Source organism: Ixodes scapularis, unplaced genomic scaffold (assembly GCF_016920785.2).
Source record: "Ixodes scapularis isolate PalLabHiFi unplaced genomic scaffold, ASM1692078v2 PGA_scaffold8__174_contigs__length_109621045, whole genome shotgun sequence".
Classification (NCBI taxonomy): domain Eukaryota; kingdom Metazoa; phylum Arthropoda; class Arachnida; order Ixodida; family Ixodidae; genus Ixodes; species Ixodes scapularis.
In genome coordinates this window covers 67,860,434-67,875,080 of record NW_024609883.1, presented here as the reverse complement: position 1 = coordinate 67,875,080, position 14,647 = coordinate 67,860,434, and the positions used below count along the sequence as shown (strand labels likewise).

Genomic DNA, 14,647 nt, shown 5'->3' with positions numbered 1-14,647 from the left:
GACCGCAGATCTCTCTGGCGATTGGTGCGCGTGACATGTCACGTGCGAGCGAGATGGATGGTTGATTGTAGAAGGATTCCTTGCAGGCTTGCGCGCGCTCCGTCCGGTAGGTTTTATCAGATCGAAAGCTAGTTACAGTCACGTGATGTGGTCATGTTGGGCTGATAAGTGTGGAGAGTAAGGAAGAAAATGAGAAAGACGCGAGTCGTCAAGGGAGCATGGCTTGTGGAGGCTACGCGGCTGACGTCATGCCCTCTCCTACCCTTCTATTCTCTATGGTCAAATGGGTAGCGCCATTTTGAGAGCGAGAGAGGAAAGGGGAAAGGGCTACCGGTGACTTTCCCCCTCGCTGGGTGTGTAGAAAGAGTGAAAGTCCCGGATGAGAGGCTTGGCCTGTGTTGGATGTCTACAGTGCCGGAACTTCGTTCGCGCTTTCTTCACTGTTTTAAACTCGCTCCTCCAAGCCCTATAGAGAATACACGCGATGGCGACAGTCCCCCGGTTATTGGGACACCATTGCTCGGTGATAGGGTGCACGAATAACGACAGAAAGCGTCGAATACCGTCGGAGGACCTATGTAGCTTGCATGGAATCAGGCAAGGCGAGAGCGGCTGAAATATCTTTAAGCTCCATCGCTTTCCACATGTCCGTAAACCGGAAATACGTTTTCTCTTTGCAAGCGGGCCTCCAATTGGAGGCCCGCTTGCAGAGCAGCCAGGTCCTTCTGAAAGCGGGATTGCATCCTGAAGGATTTTTCATCTACGTTGGCAATGTCCAGCAGACCGCGTTCGGAAAGGAAGCTTCGGCGCTTCATGGCATATGTGACACAAATCATAAATTTGATGTCTTGCCACCTTAATCTCGTTAGTAGAAGTCTCCCTCCTTGAGAACAGCGGGGATTCATCGTGCATGTGCCTTGCTAGCCTTGAGCAACACTGTACTCGTACTTCGCAAAAAAGTGTGCTCGCAATGCGTAAACTTCGTCCTTTTCTTTCATTTTTCTACTTCGAGTACGTAAATCCGTTTCATTTTTAACTGAGTGGAGCAGAAGCTACAGGAGCGAGTGAAGGCCTTTCAGCGTCCTTCACCAGCACGCGCGCTCGTGCAGTGCAAGTACCGTTTAGAGCAACATGCTCGTGCTTATACCTTCGGTTTCACTCGCACACAAGGTGAAACGATTATATTTATCTTTTATAGCATAATATTTTTCGGGCGTGTGCCTACTCTTTTGTGTTTATTATTCTCGCCTTCCTTTTTACTGCTTCTACAAACACGCTCCCTTTCACTTCTTTGGTGTTAACGTTTAGTTGTTTTTTTGTGTGTCTTACTATACTCTGTTTCATACTTAGTGTGCAACGCTGTCAAAGCTATTGGCGCGAGCATGGGGCTTCATCTCGTTGATCCTTTGCACGCGTTCTCGTGCAAACAAAGCCACAGATGACGCCACGCGCTCGCGCAAGTAGGTTTGACAGCGTTGTACGCTAAGTATAAGACAGAGTATAGTGCTATAAACGTTTACTTGTGGGGCTACGCAAGGGAATTTTTCGAACGCTCTGGAAACGTTCTTACGCTGAAGAAAAACGGTCTACTAAAACGCGTTTTTGGACTTCCGCTTTCCATTCCGCTTCAATTGCAACCGGTAGTCCCGTAGACACTAGCGCCAGCTGAGCCTCTAGCGTTTATTGTAATGACTCTATGGGTTCGACAGGGTCGCCGAACCTTCAACCTTTCACTGAAGTTCGGAAGAAATTTGACTTATGGACAGTATTGCCCGGCTTCTACACGAATATTTCGAATTCCGGGAAACAAATAATTTAGAAAGTAGTTTATTCTATATTTTATAAAATGGTTCCTAATGTTTACATATATAAAAGCGAAAATGTGCGCTTCTAGAGGGATGCTGAACTGAAATTCGGATTTCACAAAATAAGCTTGCAGAAGTGTTCAACAGGGCGCCATGAACCACGGAGCATCACTCATGTAGCCCCATATCTCGAGCGGATGGCCGTATTTCTGGAAATTAAAGGAGCGAATGAGGGAGAATGTTGACGTCGTCTTATCGCAGAAAAGTTGAGAAGGAGGAGAAATGGCCTCGCTCCCCTTTCCTCTCCGCGCCCTCGCGGAGTCAAAGGGAAAAGAGGAGGAAATGAAAATCGCGAGGTCACGCGGCCTTGTGCGAGCGCGCTCGTCTTTTACAAAAAATACGACGATCCGTTGGAGATACCACTTTATGAGTGACGTTTTGGGATCTGTAGCGTCCTGCCTATCGATTCCGCGTTGTTTTCTGAAATTCGATTTTCGGTTCAGTATCCCTTTAATGCATTCGCAAGTTAGAAATGTAAACCAGTGATGCCAATACACCCAACAAATATTGCTCTTTTCCTCCGCCAAGTGAAGTCAATTGTTTTATTTATTTTTTTTTTGTTTTGTTTTCGCGCATGCGCACAAAAGGCGAACTACAGTCGAACCTCTGTCGAACATCACGTTGAAAGTTCGAAAAGGTCGAACTTGGTCGAACTCGAACCTGGGCTGGTTCGCGACATCCCTCGTCCTGGCTTGGGTGGCCGTGAACCAGGCTTGTGTGTATTCCGTCACAAGTAACGCGATTACTTGTAATTCATTACTTTTCTTTAGTAAGTAAGTAAATCTCCAAACACAGCTGTGTTTATCCTTTGTCTCTCTTGTTCCCTTTCTCTAGGGATTATTTTCGTCATTCTTGTCCAGCTCGCTTACACCTTTGCATTTAATTACATTATAAATCATTTTCACTTACCGATTTCACGGTAACTATTCAGAATTTTGCGATCACTAAATAGCATACCGGAAAGTGTAAAGTTCGGTGTTTTCGAAAATATAGTTAGTTCGGGTAGCTAAAAAAATCGCCGGAGTACCTCTTTAAGCGGTGCACAACTTTGGTCGGACCGAAGTGTGTACGTACCGTACGTACGTATCCTGGGACCAGTGACTTGATTCGCGCGTCATGTCGCGATAGAAACTCGTCTGTTTTCGAATCGCCTTTATTGCCATGAAGTAGTCGTGGTCGATTTCGATGGTGAGCCTCGGGTATTGTTGAGCCAAGGATAGCTCGGAGGACATGCAGTACAGGAGTGCATGATTCGCTGTCCGTCAAGGATCGTCTTGTCGTAGACGCAGGTGTGAGGAACGCAGGTCGGGAGCTGCTTGTCGGAGCAGTCTGGCGACACGTAGGCTTTTAGGGGCTTGGGGTTTCGCATAAACTCGATGACCTGCGTATTTAGAATTATTTACTAACAATCTTGCTAGGTCATCCGGTACATTCCCCCCAAAAAGATGCAAATTGGGAACGTTTTAGCTTTGTTTAAAGGCGGAAACAAAAATGAATGAGGAAATTACCGACCTATATTCATTCTACCGGTGTTTTCAAAAGGTTTAAAAAAAATAATTTACTCTCGAATTGCTAATTTTTGTGATAAACACTCCCTAATAACAGAATGCCAATTTGGCTTTCGGCAAAAACAATCAACAGAAACAGCGTTATTAGTTAAAAAAGAGGAAATACTTAAAAACTTCGAAGAAAAACAAAATAACGGTTGGAATATTTTTAGACTTTAGTAAAGTTTTTGACTGTATTAATCACGCGATTTTACTAGAAAACTTGCTTGTTTATGGTATTCGTGATCTTCCACTTGACTTCATTGAATCATATCTACAATATCGCTCTCTGCCTGTTCTAATCAATGACCAACGCTCAACCCTTTTAAGCATTTCATCAGGAGTACCGCAAGGGAGTATCTGGGGACCACTTATTTTTTTACTGTATATTAACGACATAGTGAACATTGACTCAAGATGTAAATATCTAATTAGGGCTCCGTGTCTTCGGATAAATCCGAAAAACTCCGAAAAACACCCGCCGGTAAAATTTCGGTTTTCAGCTTTATTAGCACAGAGCCAATGGTCTTGGGAAAATTCCACCATAATTATCTTTCAAATCTCGGACCGTTGTCAGAAGGGGTATTGCCGCTTGTCTCTTTAAAGGGGCGGTGCAACAATTTGCGGACTTTGGCTAATTAATTGCGGGAATCGATCCCGGCCACATATAAAACGAAGGACCGAAAACTATTCTTTCCTGCTTGCCCTAGTTTTCATTAAAAAAAATAAAAGAAATTGGTATCTCTGGCACCCCTCAACTCAACATTGAAGCGGCACCAGCTTCGCCTGTGACGTCATTCGGAGTGGCGTTGGTTTCCGGTTGGGTGCTTCTGGCTTCCGTTTCCCCAGCGCTCGTGGGCTCGCCAGGCTCGCCGCTCTCCCGCCGATTCCCGACCAACATGGCGGCATGGGCGGACGGCCTGAGCGACGTCGAGCGCAAGATGCTTGCGACGCGGCGGGCAGTCGAAGTCGAAGTCGAGGTCGAGACACCAGGAACAATAACGATACCACGATACAACGGACAGCGACCAACGCACTCCGTCGAGCGAGGGAAAGACAAAACGTCCGGGTTGCTCGTGTAGCCGCCGTAGGCGCCTCGGGCGTCGACGGATGACAGCGACGGCAGGTTTTGTTGACTTGCGGTAGATGGCGCCACAAATAATTCATACCCTTTTAGCGGCAATACTAGGCTTTTGAAGCGTTTCTGCATGCCTAAACAACAAGATTTTTGAAACTTAACCTTAAATCAAGCTTACCATTGCCTAACACTATCACTTACAAAAACCACTCCGAATGACGTCACACCACAGGTTCCATTTGCGGCCACCATGTGGCCGCAGGTTGGGAAAAAAAGCAGCGAAATAGAGGTATTTTGGGGTATGGTGGCACTTTTTCTCTTACTTATGCCGAAGTAAACAATATAAAAAATACAAGGTGCACATTCGTTCAGTGTTAAAATCATTGCACCGCCCCTTTAAGGTTGATTCAGGGCAACAGGTTGTCCGTTGTACGATCACTGCAAAAGCCACTCTTTTGGTTTCCAGTTTGGGCCATCCGATTTGTGATTTAGAGAAAGGGAATGGTATGTTTTAGTAGCAGTGAAAGCTAGGGACCATAGGGATTGTATAAAATTGGGAAAAGGGGCAGTTCAAACTCTCTATTACCTCCTTAACCACTCCACCTCGCGCGGCCTTTCCAAAAAACACTCGACCCCAGGGGCAAAAAACCGTTTGTGAGCCCAGTCACTGAGTTTGAGGCTAGACTCTCACCGGCGTCCCTCCTAACCCTAACCGAGTGGACTGTGATTTCAATAGGAAGCGAGCATGCCGGCCGTGTCGCGGCGGTCGCCTATTGTTCGCCGCGACCTACCGGTAGCCGCCGCAGGAGCATCGGGGAGCAATGGCGACGAACAGCACGGCAGACAGTGTCCCCGTCGTGATTACGAAGGAATTTAAGGCAGTTACGAATTCGGAAAGTTCCTTCGGTAGCCGGTGCCGTCGGCGCAAAATCATCGGGAAGTAATAGCAACGAACACCACAGAGGACAGAGGGCGATTACGAATCCGGAAAACTTCTTCGGTAGCCGGTGCAGAATCATCGGGGGAAGCAATGGCGATGAGCAGCACAGCGAGCACAGCGGATAGTGTTCCCGGGGTGATTACGACGGGGTATAAGGCGGTGACGAATCTAGAAAGCTTCTTCCGTCGTACCAATATGAAGAAGGGAAAACTCCTTCGTGAATCTGGCCGCGTGTACGACGTGAAGCAGGTCCGTTTCGACGGACAAGTGGATGTCACGGAGCGCCGTACTCCGCTAACAAAATTAAGCGTGCCCGCAAAAAAATGTAGTTGGCGTTGAGTGGACCGTGGTAATTATGTACGTTTATTTCTGAATCAGCTTGACAATAACTGGGCGATTTTTTTCGCGCCGTTCCGCGATTCCCACTACTATCTTCCTGTAGGCTGATGGAAACATCCAAGTGTAGGCTTAGGGGGGCGACCGCACTCCGCTTCTCGATTCCGGTGAAGTATTTGCCGCATACTTTAGAGTTTGCCATCGGTGTCGAGGCTGTTCCATCGTCGCTAGAATAGAAAAAAGTTAATTGTATTATTCGTCAGCAGCTTAAACAAAGCGCGAACAGAAAGGTAAGAAACGCCACTAACCTGTAGTCGCACCTGCAGGTCGCGCAGTACTCCGCCTCGTACGGCCGTACGGCTTCGAAGGGACGATGTAGTACTTCGTGCCGTGTGCGATCTTCGACGTACTGTTGCAGCCGACCACGCAGCAATTGTTGCGGCTTTCTTGGTGCGGAATAGCCATCTCAGAAATTACAGCGCTAACCCACTACAACGCACGACCAACGCAGCGACTGGCAGAAGCTCCCCGATGCGATGGACCCGTTTGCCGCTAGGGGCGCCCTGGTCGGGGCTTGAATTAGATGCGCACGGTTCCTATAGGCGCAGACTGCGTAGGCGCAGTTTCAAACGCTGCTGGCAGCTAAATGCTCGTCTTTTTCCGCTATATTTTGTGTTTCATGGTACATGTATGTTCCCGAGGACATTGAGAAAGCATTGTGCCAGATCTAAAAAAACAACAAAAGCAAAAAAAAAAAAAAAAAAAAGCTGTAAACTATTTTTGTTGGGTACGCGCGCGACAGAACGAATGCGACTGGAATGTACAGTTCTAGTTATTTGGGATTTTTCTTACAATAAGCTTTGACGGCGCCGCGGGATTCGCCGCATGTGAAACGACAAAGCGCTTTGCTGTCAAAAATAAATTGCAACAGAAGAGGGCCAAAAGTCATGCATTTTTTACGCTCACAAATAACGTGTTTACCGATGGACAGGACACGGACATTCAATTGAGGAAGTGTTACCATTCGAACAATATATCGTACGTACCACACGATGCAGCGTCATCCGAAAAGAATTTACTTGATAAAGATCTCAAATAGCACAGTCACATTCGACGACAGTCACATCTTGACGATCGGAAGGAATCCGAGATGACTTCCTTTTGGGGCACGTTTTGGGGAGAGCTGCCTTTTTTCACAACCGCACCAAGGCGAAACAAACGCGACTGACCCGTTTCTCACCCCAACCCGTACAACTATTTTTGGAGATGACTGAGGATTCTACGCGGATTATCTCTGGGAGGGGGGAGAACAATGTTCGCAAAATCGCATCGAGGGTCGTTCCACGTTTTTCACCTCCTTCGTTTCCCGTGAATGTCGAGTAGAAAAGCTTGAATGGCAGGCACTTACCAGCCTTATTTCTCACAATGGATGATAACACAAAAAGGGTACGCAGCACGCATTAAAAAAAAAAAAAAAATCAGTGGAAACTTTCAAGAGGGGCGAGAAAACGTCGAATGCAAAACCTCAAAAACGTAGGTAGAGAACCGCGCTGAGCGGGTCTTCACAGTTCCAAAGAGTGGCAGAAAATTTCTAGCCGATAGAGGGCGCGAGAGTCGCACGTGAGTCGCACCAGCCGTATCAGCATCAGCAACATGGCGGCGGCCCAGGAGCGTTTTGTGGAAAGGTGTTTCCTAGCGACTACCTCCGGGAGTTTATTGATTTTAAGGTTTCGGCGTTTATCGAAGCGCCAGGTTTGTGTGACTTTTGTCGTGGATAAATTAGTATTGCCAATGGCAATGGCAGCAACGCCAAATTGAACTGAAGATATTTCAATTGATACAACCGCGTTTTATTTTTTATCTGGCACACGTTTACATTCGGTTATTATTTGTTTATTTATTTATTTTTAAATAGAGAACACAGCGAAATTAAACTCCAAATTTCGAAAAATTGGGAAAAAAAATTATAAACTCCGATAAACTCCGAATCTTCGGCAAAAAATAAACTCCAAAAAACACCTTCCGAATTTGACGAAAAATAAACTCCGAAAACACGGAGCCCTATATATAATCTATGCGAATGATACAGGTATATTTTTTCAGACATATGCGAAGCGGGTCTGAGGGGTAAAGCTAATGCGTTTCTTTTAAAGTTCAAAACATGGGCGGAAGCAGGCACGTAGCCAGGGGAAGGCTCATGGGGCCCGCCCCCCCCCGTAATCTTCCATTTTGCTGGGACCTCCTCTCCCCCTCCCCCTCATACAGCATTTTGTCATGAGTGGGCCCCCCCTCCCCCTCCCCCCCCCCCCTCCCCCTTCCCGAAACAAAATCCTGGCTACGTGCCTGGCGGAAGTAAACTTTTGCATATTAATGTATCCAAAACAAAAGCCGTGATGTTATTCCGCCCACGAGGTCCGAGCAATGGACTTTACGATTCTCTTAATTTTGTTTCTTTAAATATTGGATTTGAAAGCAGTATTAAAACGCTTATAATTGTTTTCTGGGAAAACATGCTCTGGACTAACCATGTTAAATATATCTCTGCGCTAAACTGGAAAAATATCGTAAGAATTATTAATAAACACAGGCATATTCTTCCAACAAGTGTAAAAAGGGTTCTATATCGTTCGTTATTTTATTCTCATCTGTGCTATTTTAATCTAGTTTGGGGAAATGAATCTTTCTCGAATTTAAACACACTACATTTACTACAGAAAAAGTGATTATAATAATTGTAAATATACATCCACCGCAGTTATTGTTTAAATCACACAAACATTGTAATATACAACAGGTATATATGATTATCGATTAACTATCGCGTATAAGTATGCGGCGTTTGGGTGCTCAGATGTAGTTCTTAATCTTTCTGATTTAAAAAAAAATTTGACTTTTATTCATGTAGCCATTACCAGCCTTGGCAGATTCTGAAGTGTAGGACCAATTATGCTAAACAGAGAATAACTTACATTTTGCCCGTTTTATTGAATATCTTTTTTGGTGGAAATATCGGTGTTGCACACCTGTCCAACATCATTATGCTTAAACTGTTCATTTAGCATTATAAGTTGTCCGTTATATGTCATACTCACACACTTTATAAACAAATTTGCCTGTATTATGTCGTGGCTGCTGAATGAGGGAGACCGGTGTTTAGTCAAGCTGCATTTCTACATCTTTTTTTTTCTACTGCCTCCCATTCACCATATGCATCTGTGGTGAAAAATAAATTCGTATCGTTTCGTATCGTACCTCTTTGATTGTAACCACAAGGACGTCATCCTTTGTGAGAAGCCAATCGACGAAACTGAGGTATCCTGCCTTTCGTTCCGGATTCCTGAGCCAGGCCTCGTGCAGAAAAAGAGGAAACGGGGCCTTGTTGGTATTGTAGAAGTCGTCGAAATTCGACCTGCAGTACAAAACAGAAGCCAACAACTTACACTCAGGAGGTGCTATTGTACGAGGATTCGCGCACCTTAGTACAGACAAAATTTAAAAAAAAACAAGAAATAAGGTCAGCTTATTGTTAAAATTTATAGTAAGAGGGTTTGACAAGATTAACATTTGAAAATAAAGTCTATGAATGGAGCGTTCGGAACAGGGTAGAGTTATCGCGAACAAAAAAACGCAGAAGGGACTGTGCCGCCCTTTTTTCCTCTTCCCTTGTTTCTTTTACGATTATAGCCATGCCATCAGAATACTATCACCTTGAAATGTTTTATCCGCTTGCATCCGATTTCCCAGGAAGCAGGGAAAACTTTGCGTAAGTTTCTCAGACCCAACAAAGTATATACTTTCTCAATATTGTCTGAACACTGCTCAGCTGGAAAGTATTTTCCTCTCTAATAAATCAGCCGTTTATGGCGGGCCAATTGAACTGCGAGCGTTATGTCCTATAGCTTTAATAGTGACTTTGGCTAATCTTGAAACTTTACGTATACTTGCTTGCGCGGGCATACATGTAGAAGTATCGTTGAACGCCTCGCTCGCCATTATTGTGTGTTGACGCCTTCAAGCCTTTATGAATATCAGAGATCACCAGTCGCGAGCACTTTCGCGAGGAAACACCGTGCCTTTTGAATGATGTATACATCATCCAAAAGACACGACGTTCGCTGCTGACATGATGACATGTGCGGACACGCCCCAAGCACGGCATGACTGCTTCATACATATACCTGTGCTTAGCACATGTCTGCGGACAGTGTTTGTATGACCAATGTGACCCGACCGTCATACAAGGGACAAACACACCTAGGTCTGTGTCTGCAGTCTGTCTTTTGTATGGTGTATTCGCAGTGTAACCCCGGAGCCAACTTACTTCAAAAAGCTGAACGTAGCGTATGCTGTGTCTGGCACCGGCACGCAAGCGTCCGCCATGGAACAGGGCTCTTCCAGGGGCGCCCCGTGAAAGTCCCTCTTGGCGAAGAGCAGATTCATGGGCACTGTCCACAGCCCCGGATACTTCCCCTTGGGACAAGGAGGGATCGAGCACTTGGTCTGCAGTCCGTAGTCCAACGTGTAAGGGTAGATTGGCAGACTGGTGCGGTTGGGCCTCCTATAAGGGATGGACGCGTCATACAGGAAGCCGTTGTCCCTCAGCATGACGTGGCTTCCGTCGCCTCCGGTCTCCAAGAACGGGGCTCTCATGCCGACGACGTCTCCCGCTGGGATCCGGCCGTAGTGGTGGAGCATGTCCCGTTCGCCCACGATCTCGGCTTTCCAACCCGACGCGTTCAATCGCTGCCAGTAGGGCTGGTTTGGGACGTGCCTGAAAGTATGGTAAGATCGTTTAGAGAATTGGGGGGTTACCGCTGCATACTCACCATGGTTTGCAGTCACCTCCCGGATAACAAATTTGTAGTGCTGAATATTTTGCGTCCCCTGAAGAAGCTCAACGCGGGACATAAATTGGTACGAGTACTGCGTGGGCATTCGGCTGAGATTAGTGTTGGATCAGCAAGAACACGAGTATTCAGCCGAACGCTGAGCTTCTTTAGGTGGCACAGAAAATTCAGTACTACGCGGCTACATTTTCTAGGAGGCGTTGGCTCGAAGCATGAAACGACCTACGACAACAATGCAGACTTGAGTGTCAAGAAAATAACAAATAAAAATAAATTGAAAGGTGGACACAAATTGAAAGGACATGAAATATAATAATGTAATTGAAAGGCAAGCAAGAGAAAAAATAAAATAATCGAAACAAAGTAAGATCAAAAAAAAAAAAAAAAAGCGAGAAAATGTAAATAAAAGTGGGGGTCATAAAAAGAATACAACCGTGAAGGTTAGTTAGATATATGAGCAAAAGAAAAGAGCTAACAAGTATGAGATAAAGATAATGAACGATTGAAGCGTACTGGTGTTGTTTTATGTTCGTTATCGATTTCCGAGGTCTTTATTTTCGTGTATAGTACGTTTCTGGCGAGGGTAACCTGGCAAACACGTAGGAGACAAAAGGGCGTGACAAGAAAGCGAGACGTGAAGACGTTATGGCCGAGAGAACAAAGTCGCCATACATGCGCGATTCTCACTGCTGCCGGATGTGTAGCGGTATAAGTTAATAGACCCCTTTCACAAATGCGCCCCCCGACGGTGGGCTTTTCGTCAGTTTCGATTTGCACAGCATTATGGGATAGCAACTCGCCATATTTTGGTCAGCTTCCTCCACGACGAGGCGTAGCCCTATCGCGCTGTTGCATCGGAACGTCGTGTCGTCATTTCATGATATTTCGCCACACGTAGTCCTCTGTCTCGTCATGAGCGACTCCGCCTAGTTGTCTGCCTTCGTTCATCACACTGGTTCGCAACACGTTGTTCGCTGCCACGTCATGAACAACGCCGCCGTCAGTTTCTGCAGTGCTCACCTGTAGACAGCAGACGTTACCTCCTGGTACGCGGGGAATGTTCGTAATTCCTCTACTTATGACACCATGTTTTGTTTCATTACTCTAATGTACACAAGCATCCCGGTTACTTGTTTCATTAGAGTCCAGCTAGAACCGATCGACCTGCTTCCTCATGCCCTGATTCTGTATGTGCAGTTCCCGGTCTCGCGCACGTCTAGCTGGTTGTGGCCATCAGGCGTGGCCAACCAACACTACACATCGGCGAGCGTGAAATGCTGGGCAGCAACAGCTTTGTGGCGTGTGTCGTCTGCTATAGTGACTTAAACACGGCGGCCTGTCCTGTAGTTCCTCTGCGCGGCACTGGGGGCACCCTTTTACGCATGGGGTCACCGAGATTTAGTGGCCCGATACCGTATTCTACGTGCGAGAATGTCAGGTATTACCTATTTATTTCTAAAACTCCTACAGCACCAGTTAGGCATTATGACAAGCACATAGACACAAATATATGCGAACAGGAAGTGCAGGAAACAAGAAAAACAAGAATATAGACATAAATTACGTGAGGTTATGCCATATATATTTTTTTTAATTTGTTGTCTGACGCATTTGAACTGAGAATTTGAATTTTAGTTGAGTGTAGTGATTCCTGATTCACTAGATATGCGATCGTCAAAGAGACACAAAACATTTCCAACCTCTACATTATCTTATTATTAACAGTTACATACATAATATACCAGAACTATAAAATCAACTTGCTTTATTCGAGTTGAGTCGCTCAGCAGAAAGTGTTCAAAGGTCTCAAAAAAAGCACCGCGTACTCCGTTTTAGCTACCATGCATCGTTAATACAAAGCCTGGTTAATATGGTTACCCTGCTGTGCAAACATTTCGGGAACGAACTGGGTAAATGAATGCATTTTTATCTCGTTATTATGGAGGAGGAACATTATTAACGGATCTTGGAGGGGTGGGGCTGGGGGTTCATATCAACGAGGCATCACTGTATTGGGAAAGCAACTTACGTGATTGAATGCGACGCAATCTCGTTGCGTCTAGTGTACAACTCGTGGACGTACTGATAATTCAAGTACTCTGCCGATACAAAGAAAGTGGCTGCGATGTCGCATCCCGTCGCTTTGTTCTTTCGCTTCCCCGATCCTAGGAGCTCCCGGTAGAAGTGGATGTTCCCTTCGTTGATGGCATCGTCGAAAGTAAGCATCACAAACTGCGGCATTGTGTCCATCGTCAATCCTGCAGGCGGCTTCATACTGATGCAGGAGCAGTTTGATTTAGCGTCACAGGTCCTTACGTCACACACATCTGCCCTGGTCAGCTGTAGCTCACAGTGCCAGACGAACAACGCAAACCCCAAGGTGGTCAACCTGGTCATCATGGTCCTAGTGTTCTTCGATAGTTTTGAGCCTTCTAAAAGTTGTCAACTACTTCAGGACCTGTAGAGAGAAATAGGCAGACATGAAGTGTAGTTTAGACTAAACTAGTGACAAAAAACAAAACAAAAAACAATTAGAATCTTGTGTTTAGACAGCGTGAGGTCGGTTTTCTTTTTAATGTATTACGACACTAGTGCACACTGCAGATGCTATAATTATATATATAAGCCTAGCTGTTGCGGTAAGGCGCCCGCGCGATTTTTGCTTCTCTTGTCTAGCCCAGACCTGTGCCTATCTCAAATACTCTACTCAAGATACTGTATTTCAAATACTTTTTGAAGTATCTGGGTATCTTTCAAATACTTTTGATCGAGAGTATTTCTTATTTTAATTATATTTATGAGTATCTTGTACTCATTATCTCAAATAAATTTTTTTACATTCCGTCACTTTCCGAGTTTTTCGGTAAGAAGTGGAGTGGGCGTGGCACGAGCGAACGTGAACATTCTTTCGAGCAAGCAAATCTTGTTGCTAGCTCCGATTAGCTACGGTGACTTTGACTGAGCTCGCGAGAAAAAACATCGCTTTTTTGCTGATTGTGACTCATATTTCAGCTCAAAGTTCATACAATTAAGGTCTTCCCCACGCCTTACCGAAGGCGCATTTTGTTTCCTAGAGCTTCCCCCGAAAAATCATCATACAAAGCGGAGGGTTTTACGAAAGTAAAGATTGACACACTAAGGCGCAACGCAGACAGGGAAAGGACCTACGAAAACAATGCAGACTTAAATGTAAAAAACAAAAAGAAAAGTGGACATAGAAAAAAAAAACGACAATTTTGTTTTGCTTGTTTTATATTTAATCCCCCTACGGCAAAACGTCGAGGTTTTCTTTTGTTTATTTCCCTTTTGTCGTCAGTCCGTCACTTATTGCTCTCGCGAACACTATCTGTACATTTATAAGCAGAGAACAGGACAGGAAACGAACTAAAAGCTGGATGACTTCTCAAAATCCCAACAAAGCGTCCCCCAACCTTGAGTGCCTTTCTGAACGCAACCTACTTGCAGAAAGTGCGTCCACTGCCGTGGCTATTATGTGGGTTCTCTTTGTTATCCAGTCACTCATATCCGTATCCCAAGTTCGCTTAGAGTGAACTCCCCATCATAGTTAAACGATGCGTCTAAGGTGCGCCGCAGGACGTGATATTCAGCGATGTCACTATAGCTAAAGCGACCTCTTTATTTCTGTCCCAGAAATTTTTGTAACATGTATCAGTGAGATTGCCAAGCGCGTTGCCGAGCGAGGACGTGACCGAATGGTTACCGCGCTTGGCTCCCGCGAGGAGCCTCCGGGTTCGATTCCAGGGAGCGGGCCCTCTCCTTTGTTTATTCTTTCAACTTGATATTCTCGTAAGTTCGAACCTTGTCGTGTGATCGAGTTACGAATGTTCTACGCGCCGAATGTTCCAGAAACCCACGCGGGTACGAAAGGTGCTCCACGTGGAGCTCCTGAGTCCTGAGTCAGTCTCGTCCCAGCGCTCGACCCTGGTGTTTCTCCGACATCGACGCCTGCGACGCTAGCCCTTCTCTATTTTGTTTTGGGCACAAGTTCGCCCCATTAAACGTTTAGTTTCTTC

At 45.6% G+C, this 14,647-nt stretch overlaps 1 protein-coding gene across 1 annotated transcript; it reads right to left on the bottom strand.

Annotated features, from left to right (window-relative positions):
* Positions 1–3,004: 3,004 nt before the first annotated feature.
* LOC8028892 (chitin deacetylase 7) lies at positions 3,005–13,065 on the bottom strand. The gene is made up of 4 exons (XM_029988309.2): positions 12,643–13,065; positions 10,088–10,537; positions 9,019–9,175; positions 3,005–3,246 (listed from the first exon to the last, which is right to left on the bottom strand). The coding sequence occupies exons 1-4, from the start codon at positions 13,011–13,013 to the stop codon at positions 3,019–3,021; spliced, it is 1,206 nt and encodes a 401-aa protein (XP_029844169.2). The 5' UTR covers positions 13,014–13,065; the 3' UTR covers positions 3,005–3,018.
* Between the last annotated feature and the right edge of the window lie 1,582 nt (positions 13,066–14,647).